Raw genomic sequence first — 19,994 nt, 5'->3', positions numbered from 1 at the left:
TACTGTCTTATTAAATATGCCCTTAACAATATGGTTAATTTATTATCATACAATATTACTTTAAAAAATAATAATAGATTAATTAAAATAACATTACTATATATTTTGTATACATTATAAATCATACATAAACCATTAAAAAGAAGAAATAATAAAATAATCATGTTTTTATAGTTACTTATATACAATTACGTATAAAACAATTTCTAGTTAATATTCGTTTAAACAAAGTTTTATAGTAAATATAACGCAAAACATGTAAACAAAAGTTGCGTAACGACTTTAAAATACGTAGTTCAAAATTACTTTATATTTCATGTAAAATGCATACAAACATGACTTTTTTACTTAAGAAAAATACTAATTTTATATCCTCTAATTGAAGTTTAAAATATAAAAAAGCATGGAAAGCAATGTTTCATCTTAATAATGTATGCTGTTAATTTTCCGACTCTCATATTATTAATTAAAAATAGAGACAGCTATATTTTATTCAAATAAATAGCAATTAGTTGAAACAAAGTTAAAATTTGGGAAGTGAATTACTATGAAATAATGAATAAAACTATTACGAATCATTTTTCCATACGAGTATAAAATGACAGTCGAAGAATTAAAATATTTCACAGCCGTTACATTCAGTGAATGTGCACATTCAGCGTGCTTGCCCAATTTGTCGTTGCGCCGCACTTATAATCTTTTGTCAATACATTGTGATAATATCCGACATTGCACAATTTTATAAATTGCTGTAGAAAAGTTGATTCCTTTCTTTCATTCATTTACTGTTTGAAATGTCTAATGCAACGTTTTCTTTGTTTTAAGAATTAATTAAGGATTAGATCATGTTTATTATTTCAACAAATTTTGTTGGTCTTTGTTTGATGGTTAATGAGTAATATTTGTTGCATGCAATAAACAGTTACAGAATATTTAACTTTTCTTTTTCAAACAAAACATATGTAATAAATTCATACATATTTAATTTATTTACCTTTGAAATGTAAATTAAAAAATGTTGCATCAGCATCCAAAAACATTTTTATTATATAGTATTTCTAGATTGATTAATAATACTAATCAATGAATTATAACTTCTTGAAAACTAATCAACTGTGATCATTGATCATTGATCATATAATACTGTCATATTTAAAGATAAGAATGAGTTTCTATCTTTGCAATAATATAAAAGTATTAATTGTATCAAGTGCAATGAAACATTCATATAACGTATTCGATGTATAGCTTTATGATACATTTATATCACTTACAAAGAATGAAACAATGATTTAATTATTTTTATGAACATACAATTTTTTTAGTATATTATACTAGAATTTATTGTACTTCAAAATTTATTTCACACATAATGGAACAAATTTTTCTTTGGCACCTTTTAGTATTCTCAAAAACTATTATTTCAAATATATTAGAATTATGAAAACATTTTGTTCATCCATTCTTGGCTATATCCCTCCTCTCTTTCTTTTCCTTACTAATGATGTAAAATATCTAATTTTTTTTATAAGAGACATTTTAAACTTAAGACTGGAATTTAATTGTAAAATATGCATTAAAATATAAAATTTAATGTAATTTTATGTTGCATTGTCATTCTATGAGTCATTAAATTGAACTATTGCCAATATATAAGTATCCTAAACGATAAATTTAACTTCATATATATCCATAGTCATTATTCCATATCAGCACTATTATTTAATATAATGGTGTAAAGTTCATTATATTTTAAGTTTATACATATGTATATCTACAAAGTAATTTCAAAAGATTGCATTCATTCTTTATTTACAGTTTCTTTTTTATTTTCATCATATTTAGATAAAAAAAAGAAAAAAGTTTCAAATGTATTGTATTTTAGTTTGCACAATACTTCTCTAATTACATTGAAAGCATTCAATTCAAGAAAAATCCAACTTAACACATAACAAATTTAATTAGTTACAACTTGAAAGATTGAAAGAAAATACAACTTATAATATAATGTTGTCTTTTACCACTTATATATTCATATATTCTATGTATAAAGTTAATAATGTATATTAAATCACTTGCTTCATTTAAATGTAACAAACTTTTAACAATACAATATTTTCAAATATCTTTAAGAACAATATTTGTGAAAAGAAAACTTATGAATTAAGAGAATGATACAAGCATGCTTTTGAATCTAATAAATAAAAATAAAAATAGAAGCTCTTTGACTCTTTAGATCTGGTTATTTAAAATTTAAAGTGAATACATGTGTAGTTATTTATTGAAATAGTTTCTATATGTATAATCCTATATGACTATGAAAACATATATTCTTCTATATGGGCCAGCCTGCCTTTTCTTATTTACTATTACATTTTGAACATAAAGCTCTTAATTTGTTCAAGGATATAAGTGCACTCTGCATTCAAATCATATATTAAATGATAATATAAGATCTATGTATGTAGTCAAATATATTCTCATATAAAATTATTATATAACAAAGCAGAATATTTTACTATTTTATATCAATTTATTCACTACCATTATCTATTCATACAAAATATGTATGATTAGTAATAACTGTAACAAAGTTTTACTTCCATCATAATATGATGAAACATAATATGAAGTATTAGCAATAATTATTTTAAATCCATATGAAAAGTTATACTTGTTTCTTTAATAGATGTTAAACTATGGCAGTGAATATGTCAATATTATGAGATAACATGTAGTTACGTGTAATCACGGAATCTTTTATTACATCTTTTTCTAATACCATGTTACTACAATATGTATTTAAAATTACTTATAGCATGCAGCATTTTTTCTAAAAGTAAAAGTGTCTAATGTATTCAATGAATAATCAGTTTTTCAGAATAGCATTTAAGAATATTGTAACATTTCTATTCATTAAATGTGTTTATATGCTTGTAAAAAATAAATGATTTTAATTAATTATATTTTCAGATGTATGTGTTATGTATATGTTGTAAATATGTGATGTTATATTTTTTGACAATATTCAATATAAAAAAATTATGTTCTTAATATTAAACTTAGCAATGCACCATACTTGTTACTCTAGTTTCATTCACCTCTTCTAAACATTTATATTAATACTTATAATAGAAGGAAGCTGACAAAACTGTGCAGTAAATATCGTGCATTGCAAAATTAAGATTTAAAATATGGATATTATTTCTTGTATTGAGTACTAGGTATTAAAACAATCTTAACATCTTTTTAGTAATTTCATATTTAAATCTAATTAGCAAATAACAAATATGATAATAACAGTCGTGATTAACTAAATATTATGGTATGAGCATGATAGAAAGAGCCTAACAATGATTAATATTTTTTTATTGAACTATAAATATGCAAAATATTGCATAGAAGTATATAATAAATGTGTGATAAAAGTATTTTTATACACTTTAAAGATTTTAAATACATATATTAGACGTTTTTAGAAAATAAAATTATAAAAAATAATATAATCCAGAAAAATCAAGTTACTAACACTAAATTATATTTTAAGCAAATAATATTGAAATTTTTTTAATATTAACAAAATTATTATAAGAATATTAACATTATTTATAAAGAAATGTATATAGATAGAAAACACTGTTTGTGTATATTTAAAAAGCCATCAGTTTTAAAATTAATCAATACACAAAAATCATATTCTTATCTACTGAATAAAAATGAGTGATATATTATGTTACACATATATCTTAAATATATGTAGTATAATTAAAGTTTTTATTACAGATTGAATTATTTCTCTTAATTTTGTAAAAGAAACATATTTTAATCAACTTTCATATATATACAATTTATAACAACATATATCTTAAATATATTACAATTAAAGTTCTTATTACGGATTAATTGTGTAAAAGAAACATATTTTAATCAACTTATATATATATATAAGTCATTTGCTTTATAAATTGTGTATATATATATATATATATACATATACACACAATTTATAAAGCAAATGATTATAAAATATATCAAATTCTAGATAGAACATGATAATGCATTATTAAAATTGTGTATTTTAAAAACATTTTTCTAAAGAGCTATAATATACTAGTCTCCATATGCATCTGTGTCTGTGTGTGTGTGTGTGTATGTATATATATATATATATATACCTGTATATACAGGGTGGTTGGTAACTGGTGGTACAAGCGGAAAAGGGGCGATTCTACGCGAAAAAAGAAGTCGAAAATATAGAATAAAAATTTTTCCTTTGAGGCTTTGTTTTCGAGAAAATCGACTTTGAATTTTCGCTCGGTACGCGTGCACTTTATCACGTCTCCTTATAACGAATCTCACTGTAGATCGTTGTCTCGATGGAAAAATTAAAAAAAAAATTTTTTTATTCTATATTTTCGACTTCTTTTTTCACGTAGAATCACCCCCTTTCCGCTTGTACCACCAGTTACCAATGACCCTGTATAATACCTGTGCTGTATAATATGTATATATATATACACATATATGCAATGTTTTACTGTAAATATCTATCATTTATATCAAAATCACTCCAAATTATGGCCATAGTTAAATTTTAATTGACTACTTTAAAAGTAGCCATTTAAAATGATATATTCTTTTATCATCATCCTGTTATATTATCACGTCATAAACTCTCATTTCAGTTAGTCTATTTGAGCCTCATCAATTCCTATGATACAGGAAAATTAGAGCACTTCTGCTTCCAATTCCCCTACAATAGTCAATTTGAAACATCATTTTACGTACAATCTTTTATAAACACATTTGTATATTATACATATAAAAGAGATTTTTTCCTTTGTGCATACTAATAGCACTTGGAAAATGACTTATTCTTTAAAAATACTGTGATGTCCTTTGTGTACGTTATACATAACTAAATGCTACCAAATGAATAATAAATTGTAGAAAAAATCGTGAGATACGATTTTTTAATTAAATGTGTTGTATTTTTACGCACTAAAAAATTTCATTTGTTTAATATTGTACAAAATAAGTGTACAAAAACTATACAAACTAATTTAATATTCCTTCTTTGGTTTTATAGTATTCAATATTAGAATTCAATAAAAAAGAAAAGCGTATTATTTCATATTTTTTATAAAATGCTACAAATATTTATTATGTAGGCACAGTCAGGAAACAAAAAATGTATTATTCACTTATAGATGAACTACGTCTACCAGAGGCTGCTAAATCACTAATTGTAGAATTGTGACGTGTTTTCCTCGAACCTTCATTATCATTTACAAGATTTGGGTTGACTGAATGAGAAAGAGCAGCTGTTTTATTAAAATCTATTGTAGTATACCCCTTTTGTATCTTATTTGGAGATTCTGGAGGAGATGTGGTAGAATTTGAAGGACCATCTAATGGTGAATTCATTGGTACATCCTTTGTATCCAGATCTAATACAGCATAATTTACTTCTTTACCTGAACCACCTGGTGGTGTTGATGGAGGTAGAGGTGATTTCTCTGGAGCAGATACTCCAGAAAATCTTTTTCTTAAATTTTCAATTTCACTTGGTTCTAAATTAGCATAACAATGTCTTGTTGTTTCTTCTACATCAGATTGAATAGACAACAATGGTGATGGTCGTGATTTGGCACCAAGAAATTCTGGATATTCTTGACCAGGACTTATATTTATGTAGGCATGTCCAGATTCACTGTTTTCGTTTTTATCTTCTTTAAACTGCATTGCTTCAGAAATACTATGACTTGGAGAAAGTGGACCAATATCAGTATTAATGTCTACATTCATATAAGTTGCTACTGAGAGTGGTGATTTAATTTGAGAAGTGACTTCTGAACTTTTGTATATAGATGTCAGTTCTAATGATGCTGAACCATTATCAGATATAGAATTACTGACTGTACGAGATCTATAAAAATATACAAGATTATAGATATTATTAAACAATACAAACAATATAATTATATTTTTAGTTACCTCTGTATTGCACTTCTAAGGCTTTTGTTGTTATTATGTTCCATTTCTAATGATAGAGAAGACAATATTTCTTCATTCACATAAAGTGAGGACGGATGTGGTTGAGGAAATGGTGGTGGTGGTGGTGGTGGTGGTGGTGGTGGTGGTAGCGGTGGCAACACAGGAGGTGATGTAGGAGAACTTATGTTTCCTTGGGATGACATAAGACCAGTGCTACTTCCCACACTATCTAATCTTCCAACTCCGTTTTGTTGATTATGTGCAAATCTAGGACCCACGTGATTATTAGTTCTATTTAATATGAGATCCAAATAGTTAGGCTCAACTGGTATTGTCACTCTTGTTACTGTAGGACCAGGATGAGAAGCAACTGGAAGTTCTCTGGATATTGTATCATCTCCACTATTATTACAAACCTATAATAAATTTTATTTGAAAAATACTCATATGCATATTTTTACATTTAATATTATAAAAACTAAACAAACCTGAATATTTGTTTGCACAAGATTAAATAAATGTGCAGCTCTACGACATTTAAAAGCATAAATGCCTGGTCCTGTAGAGCACCTCCTTCCTGATTCAAAGCTAAAAATTTCAGCATCATGGCCATATCGCCTTAAACATCGTAATGGCCATTTAATAGGTTGTTTACCACGTTGGTAAAGTATTATATCAGTTTCTGTAACTTCTAAACGTCCAGGTGTAATTAAATTACCTAAATCATCTACATTCGTCACTTGAAAAACATTTGGATGTAAATCATTAATATCTGTTCGACTATTGACACAACCCATTCTTTTTTATTCTGAAATAAAATAAATCAAATTAATTTTAATGCAAATGTCATTGCAATGTAACATGTATATATTTTAGTGTTTATGAGGTTGATATTAAATTTAAAAATTAATGTCTCAAAATATGACATGTTTCAAGATTTAATGTAAACATTAGATAGGATATAAAAAGAAGAACTGTTATTCAATGTTAATGATTATATTGTTAATATATAATCTAATAAGTAAACAATTAATTATCGTCACCAATTTTTAAGAATTTTCTTGCAGATAATTTAATTTAAAAACATATATGTTTGTTAGTATAACATTATAGCGAAAAATAAATCATGTTAAAAAATAAACAATTTAAAAAATGTTATGATGCGAATCTTAACATCTATCTCGTTAATTACATGAGAAGAAAATGTTTTGAAGTTAGAAATAATCATAAAAATATTTTAGTAATATTTAATTACTTACCAAATGCGACATATCCAACGCATTCAACTCCTTTCTTAAGACAAATTATTTATTTTCTTTCATACAATACATTACACATTCCACATAAACATGTTGCATAGTAATCTCCACTTCCTTGAAGTTGCTGCAGATAAAAAAGTAAACTATTATGTGAATTTGTGCATATATTCACACCAGACAAGAAACAACTTAGATCATCAATTAGATTCTTTATATTCCAGTAATCTAATTCAATGTATATGCATGAATACTAATTATTATACATGAATACATATATTCACATTATTAGAAATGTGATAATTATATCAATCATTTTTAAAAGAATTGATATTCTTTACAATTTGCTCTTATAAACATACTATATGAAATTTATTTTCTACTTGTTAATGCTCTTATTTATCTATGAAGTCTCATTTATTTATGAAGCTAATATGGATTTTAATAAAGATATAATTTAAACAATAGAATGTAATAATAGAATGTAATAATGTAATAATAGAATGTATTGTAAGCATTTCTGTAAAATGGAAACAGTAAATAAGTAAATTTACGTAATTTGAGTAAACTTACATTGACTGTTAAAGTAAAATTTACTTTATTTGTGAACACGGTACATTATTCGATATATTTTCGAACACCAACCCGGTGTTCCATTGTGTCGAAGTGCTGACGTTGAAAATCGAAATCGAGGTGACGATGATTTTGGTTAAAATATTTTGATGCATGATTCGATTAACTGATTTATTAAATACGAATTTTGTATACCCTAATCATCGATATTAAAACGTAATAATGCATACCGTTTTTACGCGCAGTAATGCTATTGTGGCATATACTTTGACTGTTTCGGCGTGTCTAACATTTTGTTGTTTTCTCTCTACTGTATTTATTGATTACAGAGCAAATGCAACTTTAAATACTGTAAAAGTAGTTGTGTAAGTATAGTGAATTTATTTTACAGATATTATAAGAGTAAATTCAGTAAAAATTATTATTTATTCACGATATTTCATCTCAAATTATGTGTTATTATATCTGACTTTTTCATTACTGGATTATGTATCTACTGTAATATAATATAAAACTTATTTCGACGTAATATAAATTTTTTTGCAAAATGTTACATGATATATTATGAAAATATTATTTGAATATCATTTGAATTTATGGAAGACCTTATGAAGAACTATATAATATAAACATGTTGGTTAAAATTATTAATATTTATTTATAAATGTTTAAAATTAATACTATTTACTTGTTTATGAAAATAAATATATTAATAATTATTCACGTTTTATTTTGTAGGAAGAATGTAGCAGATTATAGTGCTTCAAGAGAAAAAAATGACTTGGGATACTTAACATTTGATTTACAAACTGATATCCTTTTTTATTATATAAATATTTATCTATTATACTTTTGAATATTTTGATTTCTTATATTTTAAGCTTCTTTATATCAATAGGAATATTTATCAAGCTTTTCTATTTATTTTTGTTTATATTTATATTAATTTTTATCTTTTTATAATAATATAAGATCACAAAATATATCATTTCTTTACATATATTAGTATATATACATCTGACTCCATTATTTAATTGGAATGTTAAACAATTATTTTTATATCTCACGGCAGAGTATCAAACAGAAAATAATGGTTTTAATCAGGTATAACATAAGTATTGTAATATAGGAATATTTTTAGTTTATAATCATATTCATTTTGTATATTATATTAAAATGTTTTTGTATCCTAGGTAGTGTTATGGGATAAAATAGTACTGCGTGGGGATAATGCAGTACTTGACTTTAAAAATATGAATACAAAATATTACTTCTGGGATGATGGTAATGGTTTAAGGTAATTTTTTCTAATAATTATAAGTAGAACTTTTTAATCGAAGAAATTATACATTTTTATAAAATAATCTAATGTTTGCTTCTTTTTCTAGGGGAAATAAGAATGTAACATTGACATTATCATGGAATATTATTCCAAATGCTGGACTTTTGCCAAGTGTTAATGCCTTTGGCTCTCATACTTTTGCATTTCCATCTGAATATACCTCATTGCGTGTGTAACATACATTTCTGTATATGCAATACATCCATATTCATTGCTTTGTAAAATTTCTAATTATTTTACATAAAGCCGATGTATAATAAATTTAATATTTTCATGTATTATTATTTAATAGTCAGGAACTATTAGGTTTCCCAATTAGCTTTATCCTATACGTATCGATATTTGATATACAATTTTTCATATTAAAAAATAGCATGTTATAATTTGTTATAAAGACAACAGTGATATATTTATTTTTCCATTTTCACATTTAGTTGTAAAATTTAAATTTTTGCTAAACGTTTTTATTAATACTTTGATGCAATTTATTATTGCAATTTTCTTGATTTTCACTTATTAACTCATTTACCCGCTCTCTTTCTCCTTCATCATCACCATCATCATCATCATCATCATCATCGTCATCATCGTCATCATCATTATCATCATCATCAGCATCCTCATCATTATCATCATCTTCATCTTCATCTTCCTGATAAGATGTATGATTTTCAGGAATATAGTCTTGTGATTGATTTCCTGTAAAAAAGATGATATACAGCAGGCTATAAAGACAATAAGTAAACGTAAAAATACTTAAGACCTTTACCATAATAATTATATTCACCTTCATCATCAGATTCGTATGTTCCACCTTGTCTACCAAATTTATGAGTTCTTGCTACAATAGAATAGAAAATATAATTTTAAAAATAATTACTAAAAATTATAACTTTTTAATTAAATGTAGATATAAAAAAGTAGTATTAGAACTAATTATATTACTTACTTGACATACTAAGATCTTTTGTTTGAGATGTTTCAAAACCACATTTGGGGCAAGGTATAGGTTTGTTCTTTTCATACTTAAACCCTTTTCTTCTAATATGATCCTCGCAATAACATGTTTTACATCTTAAGCAAGAGTATTGTCCTAATCGATTGCATGATTGACCTAAAAATATTAATTGTTTACAATAAACCAAAAATTATGACACTAATATAATTATACGTAAAGTATATTTATACTTATATTTTTATCTCTTTTATATTCTTACACTTGAAACTTTCTGCCTCCAAAACCTGACATGATGCTTGATGTTCAAATTGATCATCTTCACAAAGAAAGCAATTACAAAATGAACATCGGAATATTCTACCACCGTGATCCCACACACCTCTTTCACATTCTTGACAAATTGCATCTATCAATGGACATATACATGCATGAGTTGTAAGGCAACGTCTTCCGTGACAAACCCATGCTTCACAATGATCGCATATGGCTCCCTTTAAAAATTTATGTCTGTTACTTATACTCTCATAGTTTATTATACTGTATAATATATTTAATTATTATAACTATACGTAATTATATATATATTTAATTATATGTAAGTTACATGTACTTACCACCATACCCAATCCAGTATTAAACACACCAGGATGACGAACAACACAATCTCCTGTTTTTAGCATACACTTTATTTTTCCACAATGAGCACACATTGGTAATCGTTGTACACTTTGACAGAAATAACAGAAGGCTCTACTTTTTTGTTTCTTGCTACATTTGTCACATTCCTTTATTAAAAATTAGATATAAGTGTGATATATAGAAATACGGATACTCTGCTTATGAGATATAGGCTATTTTTAAATATTTTCTACTAATTGATAATATTAATAATTAATATATTTGAAATTTTATGATATAAAAAATATATTTGTGAAATTGGGATTTATTTTCGGTATTTATTTGTAAAAGGGTTAAATTATGATAATACTGATGTACATTATAATATATCATATTTACCATTACTGCATTGCATGGAAATTTAGCTAAATCTAATTGATCTTTAGCGGTTCTAATTTCTTTTTGCCTTAATTTTTGTTTTTCAGCTTTCCGTCTTTGTCCTGTCTTTTTCTTCGGCATTTTGGAAAATTTAATATCAACCTGACAAATATAATTATTTGATTAATAATAAAACAAGGTTAGAAACGTTGGAGTACAATTTCGATTAATTGAACAAGGTTAGGGTAAAATTCAAAATCATTCCATACAGTTTAGTTTAATTTAATGGTTTACTTTCAGGATAACATACATCATAATTACTTCATTTCGTATATTTATTTTCGTATTTTTAGAATATATATAGTGGCCTAGCTAAATGGGATCACCTAAATATTTGCCTTATTTATTGTTATATAAAAGAACTTCTCAGGACAAAATTATAGTATTTCAAGGATCACGTGCAACGCTAAAAATAGTCTTTTTTCACAAATAGAAGACAAAATTTAAAAAATTTTTAAGATAAAAAATATAAATACCTACTCGATGAATGCCGAAGGAGAAAATAAACTATAACTATTTCTTTCATGGTCACTTTTTAAAGAAATTATAAGGTCTATACATATATTTATACTATATATTTATTCTTCAATATCCTTGTAGATTATAAAAAAAAACAATTCAACAACCTTAAACATATCGTGCCCATTATTTAATCCTGAAATATTTGAATCTGAAGTATACATACATAATATTTAATTACATTCAATCAATAAGTGGCAAAATTAAGAAATTAAAATTTTTTGGCTCCTAGACAAAATTTCTTAACTTATGAGGGCTCAAATGAAAGTTTAGAACCTAAAGAATTAATTGAGATTGGTTTTATCAAACTTTATCTGGTTTTATTTAAATAGTCTCCCTGGTTTCTTAGTTATAAGGAAATTTTAAAAATCCCTCAATTGGCGGGTCTGTGATACAGGCGCTCGCACATATGGGCAGTTCAGAAATTTATGGAATTTAAGCTTGGTTGTCGTGCCCATGGAGTGTTAGAGCATTCTGCTCATGTTTATAAATTTGAAATTTTGAGAACGTGATTATACAGAAGAGCTACAAGTGATCATTGAGATATACAACTACGCGAATCATATGTTACGATGTAAGTGGATACGATATGAGAATAGAAAGAGATCGCTACTAAGAGACTCCTTCTGTCCCTATCTAATCAGGCATGCATTTCATTGATCGACGCTGTTCATTGATCGGTGTTATATTTACATATTTACCGCACGATGCAAAACTATAGACTATGTCATGATCATATAAATAGGTCTCGACACTCATGTACCAAAGCCTAGGGAAAACTGAGTATCTGAAAATTGAGTCATGACTAGTTATGAAAAATTAACATCGAATCATCGTTGCAGGAAGATTCTCGTTCTACGCATCGTGATATGCTATGAGTGTCTCAGATAGAAACAGAAATGTTCTTTTTGTGTCTATCTCGTAAGAATGCGAACTTTGTTGACCGTCCATATTAATGTTTTACGATTAGACGCGATACAATTTTTGAATAGTATTCCCTAGCGAGTGCCGAGATCTGTTTACATGATCGTTGGAATCTATCATGGTACGACCGTGAATTATACAAACAATTATAAACACATTCGTAGAAACGAATATTAGGGCGCAATACTTCAAACGGAAAAGGCCATTTCTGATGTTTAATTTAAATTCATAGCATTTGTGTTTTTTATAATGTAATTCTTGTAGTTGTTTAGTTCGTTTCCTTACTTAATAAAACATTTGTTATTTCTTACCGTTAAAAATCGAGTTCTCAATAATCATTTCCTTCCGCGGTTTTTAAAAGGATCATGAAAGGAATAATTAACGTGAACAATACTCATAGGCTCTGAAATATTATAACCATGTTACGATGGAATAACTGAATTAACCTCTTTATAACAAAATTAAAAAATTAAATTTTTCGATCTATAAGGAGAATTGCTTAACTATTCTAGGATTAAATTAATGCTTTAATTCTCAGAAATCTTCTCTATATAGTATTATTTCGATTTCCTAGCTAATTACATGCAATTATTTTGGTGTCCTGATATACTTTATCAATTATAAATAAACTAAACTCTTGAAATAAATCTTTATAAGTATGCACTTTCTTAATATCCCATTTTTATTTAATGTTAAAAGTATAATTTCTATGTTCATTTGTACATTGTTCACATATTGTGGAGATACAAAGAGTGGAATGTATTACATATTGAAAACTTATCATTCGAAATAATAATTATTTTTTAGTATTGTTGTGTACGATATTTACGATAAAACATTTGTTACATAAGTATGTTTAAGAAAAGTATTTTGGTTATATTTAAGATTGCATCTTTGCATGCAATAGCTTCTCCAATTTGCGAACATCCACTGTGAATTTTCGAATACCTTCGCTTAATTTATCTGTTGCCATTTGATCTTCATTAAGAAGCCACCTAAATTCAGCTTCACTCAAACTGGTCTTTTGAAGATCAGATCTCTTTGCTGCATCTACTGTAAGTACTCTGCGAATTGGTTCATAGTTCCTTTCCAATTCTTCTAATAGCTTGGGACTTATAGTTAGAAAATCGCAACCAGCTAATTCTTTTATCTCACCTTAATGAAAAAATCATATAATATAATTTTTATTACAACCTCTAGTTTTAGTAACTATAATTAATTTTAAAATAATCTTAACCCCCTAATAAATATTAATTTTTATATTTACCAATGTTCCTAAATGAGGCACCCATAACAACTGTTTTATATCCAAACTTTTTATAGTAATTAAAAATGTTAGTTACAGACATAACACCTGGATCTTCTTTAGGATCATACAACTTTTTATCCGTATTTGCCACATACCTAACAAATCACTTCGTTTGTACAGTTTTTTAATACTTATAAAAAATATTGTTGAACTTACCAATCTAAAATTCTGCCAACAAACGGTGATATGAGAGTTACACCTGCTTCTGCACATGCAACCGCTTGAGCAAAAGAAAATAGAAGCGTTAAATTACAATGGATTCCATATTTCTCTTCCAGTTCTCTATACACAAATGAATTTCACTATTTTGAGTTTAATCTTTTTATTAAACAGCTGGTTGATAATAAAAATGAGATCAGCTTACTTTGCTGCTTGAATACCTTCCCATGTAGAAGCAAGCTTAATTAACACACGATTTTTATTTACACCAAGTTCTTCATATAAAGCAATTAACCGTTTGGCTTTCTCAATGCTAGCTTCTTTGTTAAAAGACAACCTAGCATCTACCTCTGTGGAAACTCTACCAGGTATAATATTTAAGATTTCTTTACCAAAAAGAACACATGTAATGTCTAAAGCTGCTTCAACTTGTTCTGTCAAAGTACTGAAACAAATACATTAGTTTATAAGTTTCCCATTTCTCTAATTAAGAAGCCACGTAAATCATAAAATTATCATATTAATTATTACCACAGTTATGATTTCAAGTGAATACTTCTTTTCTTTCATACCTTTTGCTGCATACACTTCCTTTTATTTTTCTTTTTTATAAATTTTAATATTCTCCCATTCCTAATACTAATCTTCATAGAATTTCCTACATTTTCATACAGATTTACTTTAATTCCTTTATATTTCTTGATATGTATACTATTCTGTTCACGTATATCATTTTATCCCTTATAATTCCTATAATGTCTTAAATTAACTTTTACTGTACTATAGATTCTATATCTACAAATCTATCTACTAAAACGAGCATTTATATATTTTTTAATTATAATAGTTATTTAGTATTAATAATAATATAAAAACTATAAAAAATTTAGTGTACTAATTTTTACAAATTAGTATTAAAAAATATACTTTTCTTTATTGTGTTAAAATAAATATCTCATAATTTAGTACTAATATTTTAAGAAGACAACAAATTTAATATATATTAAAAATTTGTAAAATAATGGGCATTTAAGTAATAGTAAAAGCAGCACATTTATTTAAAATATTTATTAGAATAACTATACTTTCAATTTGTTAATTTAATATTATAATATACTTACGATCCAGACTTTTTTCCATATTGTACAGCTTTATCTATTAAGTGAGCATATTTTTTTTGATTAGCTGCAGCAAGGATCAAAGAGGGATTTGTAGTTGCATCTATTGGCTTAAATTGCTCCATAGCTAAAGACAATTAAAAAGTACAATGAGATAATAAATTAATGCATTAATAAAAAATTTATATGGTAATAAGATAATACATTCATTTTAGTTTGTAATAACATATATTTTAGTGTAAGACATTTATATATATTCCAAGAGTTATCACTGACATCTATAGGTCAAAGATAATAGATACATACATATATATCTTATGGATTACATTACATGATAAATAGAAATTTTTCTATTTAATGCAACAAAATATTATCTACATAGTATTAAAAAGAATGGTTTATAAAGTGAAGGTTTATAATAGAATATAATAGAATGAATCAAACTAAAACTACTTATTTTACATTTTAAATACATAATTAAAATTGTATGTAATTAATTTGGTTTTTTAACATATGTTATAAATTATTCATTATGATATAATACAATGATTTTAATGATATAACAATTACAATAAAATCATATAATGTATTTTGTAATATAAAATATATTTTATATATTTATATATTTAAAAATGTACGATGGTAAAGAATAATAATTTAGTTACATTTTAGTTTTATTACATTTTTATAAAATATTGATAAGTATAAATAGCATTATTATGAAACTATTAAAAAAAAGCAATCGTAAGATCGGAAGATTTTGTAATTTCCCCTACTCTTGCGTGCATAATGTAATCTAAACTTTAAACTAATATCTGCTTTCTAATGAAGTATTGCGTATTCTATTATAGTGCTTATGCATATATGCATTTATAAAATGAATGTACAATAAAGTAGATATATAAAAAATATTTATTCTTCAAGTAAAAAGATGTTTAAAAGATAAATTAAAAGTGCGCTATTAGTGTACCCCTACCATACTTTTTTTTAGTCACCTTCACCTTTGACCGTATGTGTATTAGGTGCAAAACCATTTATTTAAAACTTATTTTATTACTTACCTTGAAAATCACCGGTATCGGCGACAATCGTTGTGATTTCTTTTAGTTGTATCAATGAGTTCGTCATCTTGACTTTCTTCGATTGAGGCCCACTCATTCTTATCGTTACTTTTATATACCGACTGGAAATCGAAAATTCTGCTTCTTACACTGGAGCGATTCAGCATTCAACGATACTGTACACGCCTGCCAACTTGCATAACACTACCGCTTAATTTTCTCCAACACTACTTACATTACGCAAGTAACTTTTACTATCGATCTTTTGTATCTGAAATCGATATTATTCAAGTATTTAAACAAAATTCCATTGATTTATAATTTTAATAATATAGTAATATTTATATAAATATTATTTAATTCTAGGTTTTCATATTTTACAATTTGAATATTTGAGATCAGTATTTATTATCTGTAATTGTTATATGTAATGACCTTAGTAATGATGAGAGATAAGATCTATACAGAAGTACATATGTTGATTCTTTTGTAACCAAACGTATTTCCCTTATAGTTTAAATGCATTACAAAATTAAAAATTATTTCATCTTGTTCCTTACTTTTTTAGTCTACAATTTACATTATATTTTAAAATTGTAAATAGATATATTTTAATATATAAGTTACGTATGCATTATAAGACATATTTATTAAAACTTAAGTACAATAATAGTGAATTCAGTTTTGTTGATACATGTGTATACTTATATCTATAATCAAACATTGTAACATTGTATAAAAATATATAAATTAAAAGGAAACAATCTTATTGTTTTTTATATGCATTCTAATTAAAATTATTTGTATATAATACTCTAAAAATATATCTCAATTTTTAAGATATATTTTAGATGGAATATTTTTATATATTGATGTATGTAATTTTTTAATTTGTTATAAATATATGCTTACTTGATCTTAGTTAATTTTAACATAGAATTTATTCAATAATGTATTTATATATTCTTATTTCTCTCTAGCATATGGTCTATTAGTAAATTGTATTTTCTTATGAAAATATTCTGAACTATCAATTAATTATATTATTGATCATGATTAATATTAGGAAATCAATTTGATTGATTCTATTCTTCGATCGATTCAATATATTCAATCAATTCCATTATACCTCTTGTTAAAAAGTATAATAGAATACTGATAAAGTATGTGATAACATATATACTAATATGTAAACCATATGAGAGAGAGATTCCCATTTTATATGGAAGAAATGTATTAAATTATGTTGTTGAATGAACATGTTAAAACACTTGCTGAATTGGGAAATATCACTTTCATCTTACAAATAAGTTTAGTTTAATTTATATTAAACTTTATCACTTCGAGAATGTTTATCGATAAATGTCGATTTTGGTTGGTGACTGTACATAAAAATCGAACATATTACTAAAATTGCACCTAAAGAAAACTGGAAACTCAAGTTAAAATCGAAAAGATATATAGAAGCTATACAAGAAATAATAATGGCTAAAGAGGTGGCAAAACCTTTAAGTATATTATCTGCATACTTAACTACCATTGCAACAATAAGACCTCCACCTGCTTGAAGTACAATTAAATAACAAATAAATAGATCATAGCCAAAAAAGAAGCCTTGTTTTCGTAAAATTTCACCATCATTTACAAAACATGTAATTAATCCAAAAGGTAATGATAGTAAACTTAATTGAACATTTCTCATCCATACTGATATATCTGAATCTTTTAGTATTTTTTCGAAGTATATCCCTGCAAACCCTGATAGAAAACATGCACTTAAGGCAGCTGAGAATCCAAGTAAATGATTCTGTTCTATACCAGATGGTAAAGCAGTATCTGAACTTTGTGCTAGTTGTACTAATACTACACCTATGACTAATAATATTAGAGCTCCCCACTGAGTATTCTTTAAAGACTTTCGTAGTATTACCACAGCAAAAAATGCTGTTGTTAAAATTTTTAATTGGTATGTTACCTGAGGAATAGTATGTATAAAAAGCATGTAATAAATAGTATTAATAGGTGAAAAATATCAAATATATACTTAAGTATTGGATATACCTGATAAGTTGCTGCATCTAAATTAGATGCTGATATATATAAAAGATTATTCTGTACAACATATAGAAGTGATGGCACAGATACTTTTAGAGTATCAACAGGCTGTTTTATGATTGTTGACTTTAGGGCATCAACAAATTTTGGAAAGTTTCCTTCTTCAACAAGAACTAATATTAGACATGTTAAAAGTTTAACAACCTCCGCCATAACTACCGCTGAAATAACATTTAATTACTATACATTAATAACTTACATGAATGTAATAAAAATAATAAATACAATTTTTAATTTATATAAAAAAATGTAATATACCAGTTGATGAAAGAAACATATCTCCTGATCTTGTACGTGCATAACGCATACTAAGCCCAACCAGGGCATTTTGTAATGTAAGTGTAATTAAACTAATGTATTTTAGTGTCTGAACACTTCCTGTAAAATAAATTAAGAAAAAGATATCAGAGAATGGTTAAGGAATCAATACATTAGTTAGTCCATTAGACATACTAAATTTAATTTTATGTTAAATTTATTTATTACAATTTCTTATATTAAAATTATAGACTTACGTTGTTGTGATTCCATCATATAATGTTTTTTATAATAATTTTTATAATATAAAAGCTAATGGATCATTTCATCTACAAAATAAGATGTTTTATTAAAGTTATAAATGTAGTGTTATTAATGTTTTACATTTTAAAAAATTTATTAAAAAATTGTTGAACATATGTATATGCATGTGTATTAAATATATAATTTAATCAGAAATCTTTGATTATATATAATAAATTATAGATATATTTACAAAACATTAACATATTTAAAACTTAATATTATTTGTCAAATGTAATCTTGATTTTTTAATTCATGTTCAGTATAACGTTTAAAGAAATAATGCAATAATTATAAATCAATGTAACAATACACAATACATATTGTAATTTAAGAAAAAATATATAGTAGATGAAATAGTATAAAACATACCAATTATTCAGAGTATAAAAGATTTATGTTAAACGAGTGTATTCCTTATGATTATGTGACATACGATTAATATTTAAGTAAAGTATGTATTAAAAATTTTATATTTAGCAATAAAAATAAAATGTGCATAGGATTTATATCTACAGTAATACATAATACTAACTGTAATGTTCTTTTTCAAATATATAAATACTTTCATTTTACCTTTTTCTTTATTTTTACTGAAATAAAAAAAGAGAAAACAAGGAATGGTAAATATGCACACAAGATATGTACACGTTGACATTTATACCCCTTTATTGCCTATCGTCAACATGTGTATGATGTGCCTATAGAAAGCCGAGATATTTTTAAATCTAAAATATATTAAGTTTAGTTATCTTAATACATATTTAGATATTTTACTAAATCAATCAAAATTACAAATTTTTAATAACAATGATAGAAAATGATATTTCACCAACTAATAAAATAATTTTTCTTGCCATTATCGGAAAAATAGGTCAGATTTAAAACATTTAAATCTTAATAAAACTTTGAAATTGTATTGTTAATTTATAGATATTGTAATTATTTAATATATATGAAAAAATAGATATACGATAAAATAAAATTGTAAAAAGAATCTAATAATCTTATATTGTAATATTAATATACTATATAACTAGATATAA

At 25.4% G+C, this 19,994-nt stretch overlaps 5 protein-coding genes across 8 annotated transcripts; 1 reads left to right on the top strand and 4 right to left on the bottom strand.

The window, feature by feature from the left end:
- Nucleotides 1-5,150: 5,150 nt before the first annotated feature.
- LOC117213575 (fibroblast growth factor receptor substrate 2) lies at nt 5,151-7,845 on the bottom strand. Its single transcript, XM_033459033.1, has 5 exons — nt 7,827-7,845; nt 7,257-7,380; nt 6,486-6,805; nt 5,998-6,413; nt 5,151-5,929 (listed from the first exon to the last, which is right to left on the bottom strand). Exons 3-5 carry the CDS (start codon nt 6,792-6,794, stop codon nt 5,197-5,199), a joined length of 1,458 nt encoding a protein of 485 aa, XP_033314924.1. The 5' UTR covers nt 6,795-6,805; nt 7,257-7,380; nt 7,827-7,845; the 3' UTR covers nt 5,151-5,196.
- A 25-nt stretch (nt 7,846-7,870) lies between these two features.
- LOC117213579 (signal peptidase complex subunit 3) lies at nt 7,871-9,442 on the top strand. The gene is made up of 5 exons (XM_033459041.1): nt 7,871-8,191; nt 8,565-8,638; nt 8,842-8,930; nt 9,020-9,123; nt 9,215-9,442. The coding sequence occupies exons 1-5, from the start codon at nt 8,049-8,051 to the stop codon at nt 9,342-9,344; spliced, it is 540 nt and encodes a 179-aa protein (XP_033314932.1). The 5' UTR covers nt 7,871-8,048; the 3' UTR covers nt 9,345-9,442.
- A 28-nt stretch (nt 9,443-9,470) lies between these two features.
- On the bottom strand, nt 9,471-11,681 carry LOC117213576 (zinc finger protein 330 homolog). 2 transcript variants are annotated; one of them, XM_033459034.1, is made up of 7 exons: nt 11,663-11,681; nt 11,144-11,284; nt 10,741-10,911; nt 10,386-10,617; nt 10,118-10,282; nt 9,938-10,009; nt 9,564-9,867 (listed from the first exon to the last, which is right to left on the bottom strand). In XM_033459034.1, exons 2-7 carry the CDS (start codon nt 11,261-11,263, stop codon nt 9,623-9,625), a joined length of 1,005 nt encoding a protein of 334 aa, XP_033314925.1. In that variant the 5' UTR covers nt 11,264-11,284; nt 11,663-11,681; the 3' UTR covers nt 9,564-9,622. The 2 variants fall into 2 exon arrangements, with proteins under 2 accessions (XP_033314926.1, XP_033314925.1); XM_033459035.1 differs by lacking the exon at nt 11,663-11,681 and having other exon boundaries at nt 9,471-9,867; nt 9,956-10,009; nt 11,144-11,528.
- A 1,603-nt stretch (nt 11,682-13,284) lies between these two features.
- LOC117213578 (transaldolase) lies at nt 13,285-16,504 on the bottom strand. The gene is made up of 6 exons (XM_033459040.1): nt 16,273-16,504; nt 15,215-15,338; nt 14,299-14,538; nt 14,091-14,216; nt 13,893-14,029; nt 13,285-13,780 (listed from the first exon to the last, which is right to left on the bottom strand). The coding sequence occupies exons 1-6, from the start codon at nt 16,367-16,369 to the stop codon at nt 13,506-13,508; spliced, it is 999 nt and encodes a 332-aa protein (XP_033314931.1). The 5' UTR covers nt 16,370-16,504; the 3' UTR covers nt 13,285-13,505.
- A 398-nt stretch (nt 16,505-16,902) lies between these two features.
- LOC117213577 (UDP-galactose translocator) lies at nt 16,903-19,764 on the bottom strand. Of its 3 annotated transcripts, XM_033459038.1 has the most exons (6): nt 19,744-19,764; nt 19,525-19,676; nt 18,903-18,974; nt 18,646-18,765; nt 18,334-18,548; nt 16,903-18,247 (listed from the first exon to the last, which is right to left on the bottom strand). In XM_033459038.1, exons 3-6 carry the CDS (start codon nt 18,919-18,921, stop codon nt 17,600-17,602), a joined length of 1,002 nt encoding a protein of 333 aa, XP_033314929.1. In that variant the 5' UTR covers nt 18,922-18,974; nt 19,525-19,676; nt 19,744-19,764; the 3' UTR covers nt 16,903-17,599. The 3 variants fall into 3 exon arrangements, with proteins under 3 accessions (XP_033314929.1, XP_033314930.1, XP_033314927.1); XM_033459039.1 differs by lacking the exon at nt 19,744-19,764 and having other exon boundaries at nt 19,321-19,735; XM_033459036.1 differs by lacking the exon at nt 19,744-19,764 and having other exon boundaries at nt 19,525-19,735.
- Nucleotides 19,765-19,994: the final 230 nt, after the last annotated feature.

The sequence above is a fragment of the Bombus bifarius genome, unplaced genomic scaffold (assembly GCF_011952205.1).
Source record: "Bombus bifarius isolate JDL3187 unplaced genomic scaffold, Bbif_JDL3187 scf7180000009125, whole genome shotgun sequence".
In the NCBI taxonomy this organism is placed as follows: domain Eukaryota; kingdom Metazoa; phylum Arthropoda; class Insecta; order Hymenoptera; family Apidae; genus Bombus; species Bombus bifarius.
Note: the sequence above shows the minus strand (reverse complement) of the source record. Positions and strands in the feature narration are given on the sequence as shown.

Excerpts from the sequence above, each read along its gene's own strand:
- LOC117213575 (XM_033459033.1), bottom strand. The coding sequence starts at position 6,794 with ATGGGTTGTGTCAATAGTCGAACAGATATTAATGATTTACATCCAAAT. Across the intron at positions 6,414-6,485 it reads TTGTGCAAACAAATATTCAG|GTTTGTAATAATAGTGGAGA; the intron begins GTTTGTTTAGTT and ends AATTTATTATAG. Across the intron at positions 5,930-5,997 it reads CTTAGAAGTGCAATACAGAG|ATCTCGTACAGTCAGTAATT; the intron begins GTAACTAAAAAT and ends ATATTTTTATAG.
- LOC117213579 (XM_033459041.1), top strand. The coding sequence starts at position 8,049 with ATGCATACCGTTTTTACGCGCAGTAATGCTATTGTGGCATATACTTTG. Across the intron at positions 8,192-8,564 it reads AATACTGTAAAAGTAGTTGT|GAAGAATGTAGCAGATTATA; the intron begins GTAAGTATAGTG and ends TTTATTTTGTAG. Across the intron at positions 8,931-9,019 it reads AAAATAATGGTTTTAATCAG|GTAGTGTTATGGGATAAAAT; the intron begins GTATAACATAAG and ends TTTGTATCCTAG.
- LOC117213576 (XM_033459034.1), bottom strand. The coding sequence starts at position 11,263 with ATGCCGAAGAAAAAGACAGGACAAAGACGGAAAGCTGAAAAACAAAAA. Across the intron at positions 10,912-11,143 it reads TTCCATGCAATGCAGTAATG|GAATGTGACAAATGTAGCAA; the intron begins GTAAATATGATA and ends TTTTTAATAAAG. Across the intron at positions 10,618-10,740 it reads ATACTGGATTGGGTATGGTG|GGAGCCATATGCGATCATTG; the intron begins GTAAGTACATGT and ends AAATTTTTAAAG.
- LOC117213578 (XM_033459040.1), bottom strand. The coding sequence starts at position 16,369 with ATGAGTGGGCCTCAATCGAAGAAAGTCAAGATGACGAACTCATTGATA. Across the intron at positions 15,339-16,272 it reads CGATACCGGTGATTTTCAAG|CTATGGAGCAATTTAAGCCA; the intron begins GTAAGTAATAAA and ends AATTGTCTTTAG. Across the intron at positions 14,217-14,298 it reads GAAGGTATTCAAGCAGCAAA|AGAACTGGAAGAGAAATATG; the intron begins GTAAGCTGATCT and ends ATTTGTGTATAG.
- LOC117213577 (XM_033459038.1), bottom strand. Across the intron at positions 18,549-18,645 it reads TATGTTTCTTTCATCAACTG|CGGTAGTTATGGCGGAGGTT; the intron begins GTATATTACATT and ends ATGTTATTTCAG. Across the intron at positions 18,248-18,333 it reads TAGATGCAGCAACTTATCAG|GTAACATACCAATTAAAAAT; the intron begins GTATATCCAATA and ends ACTATTCCTCAG.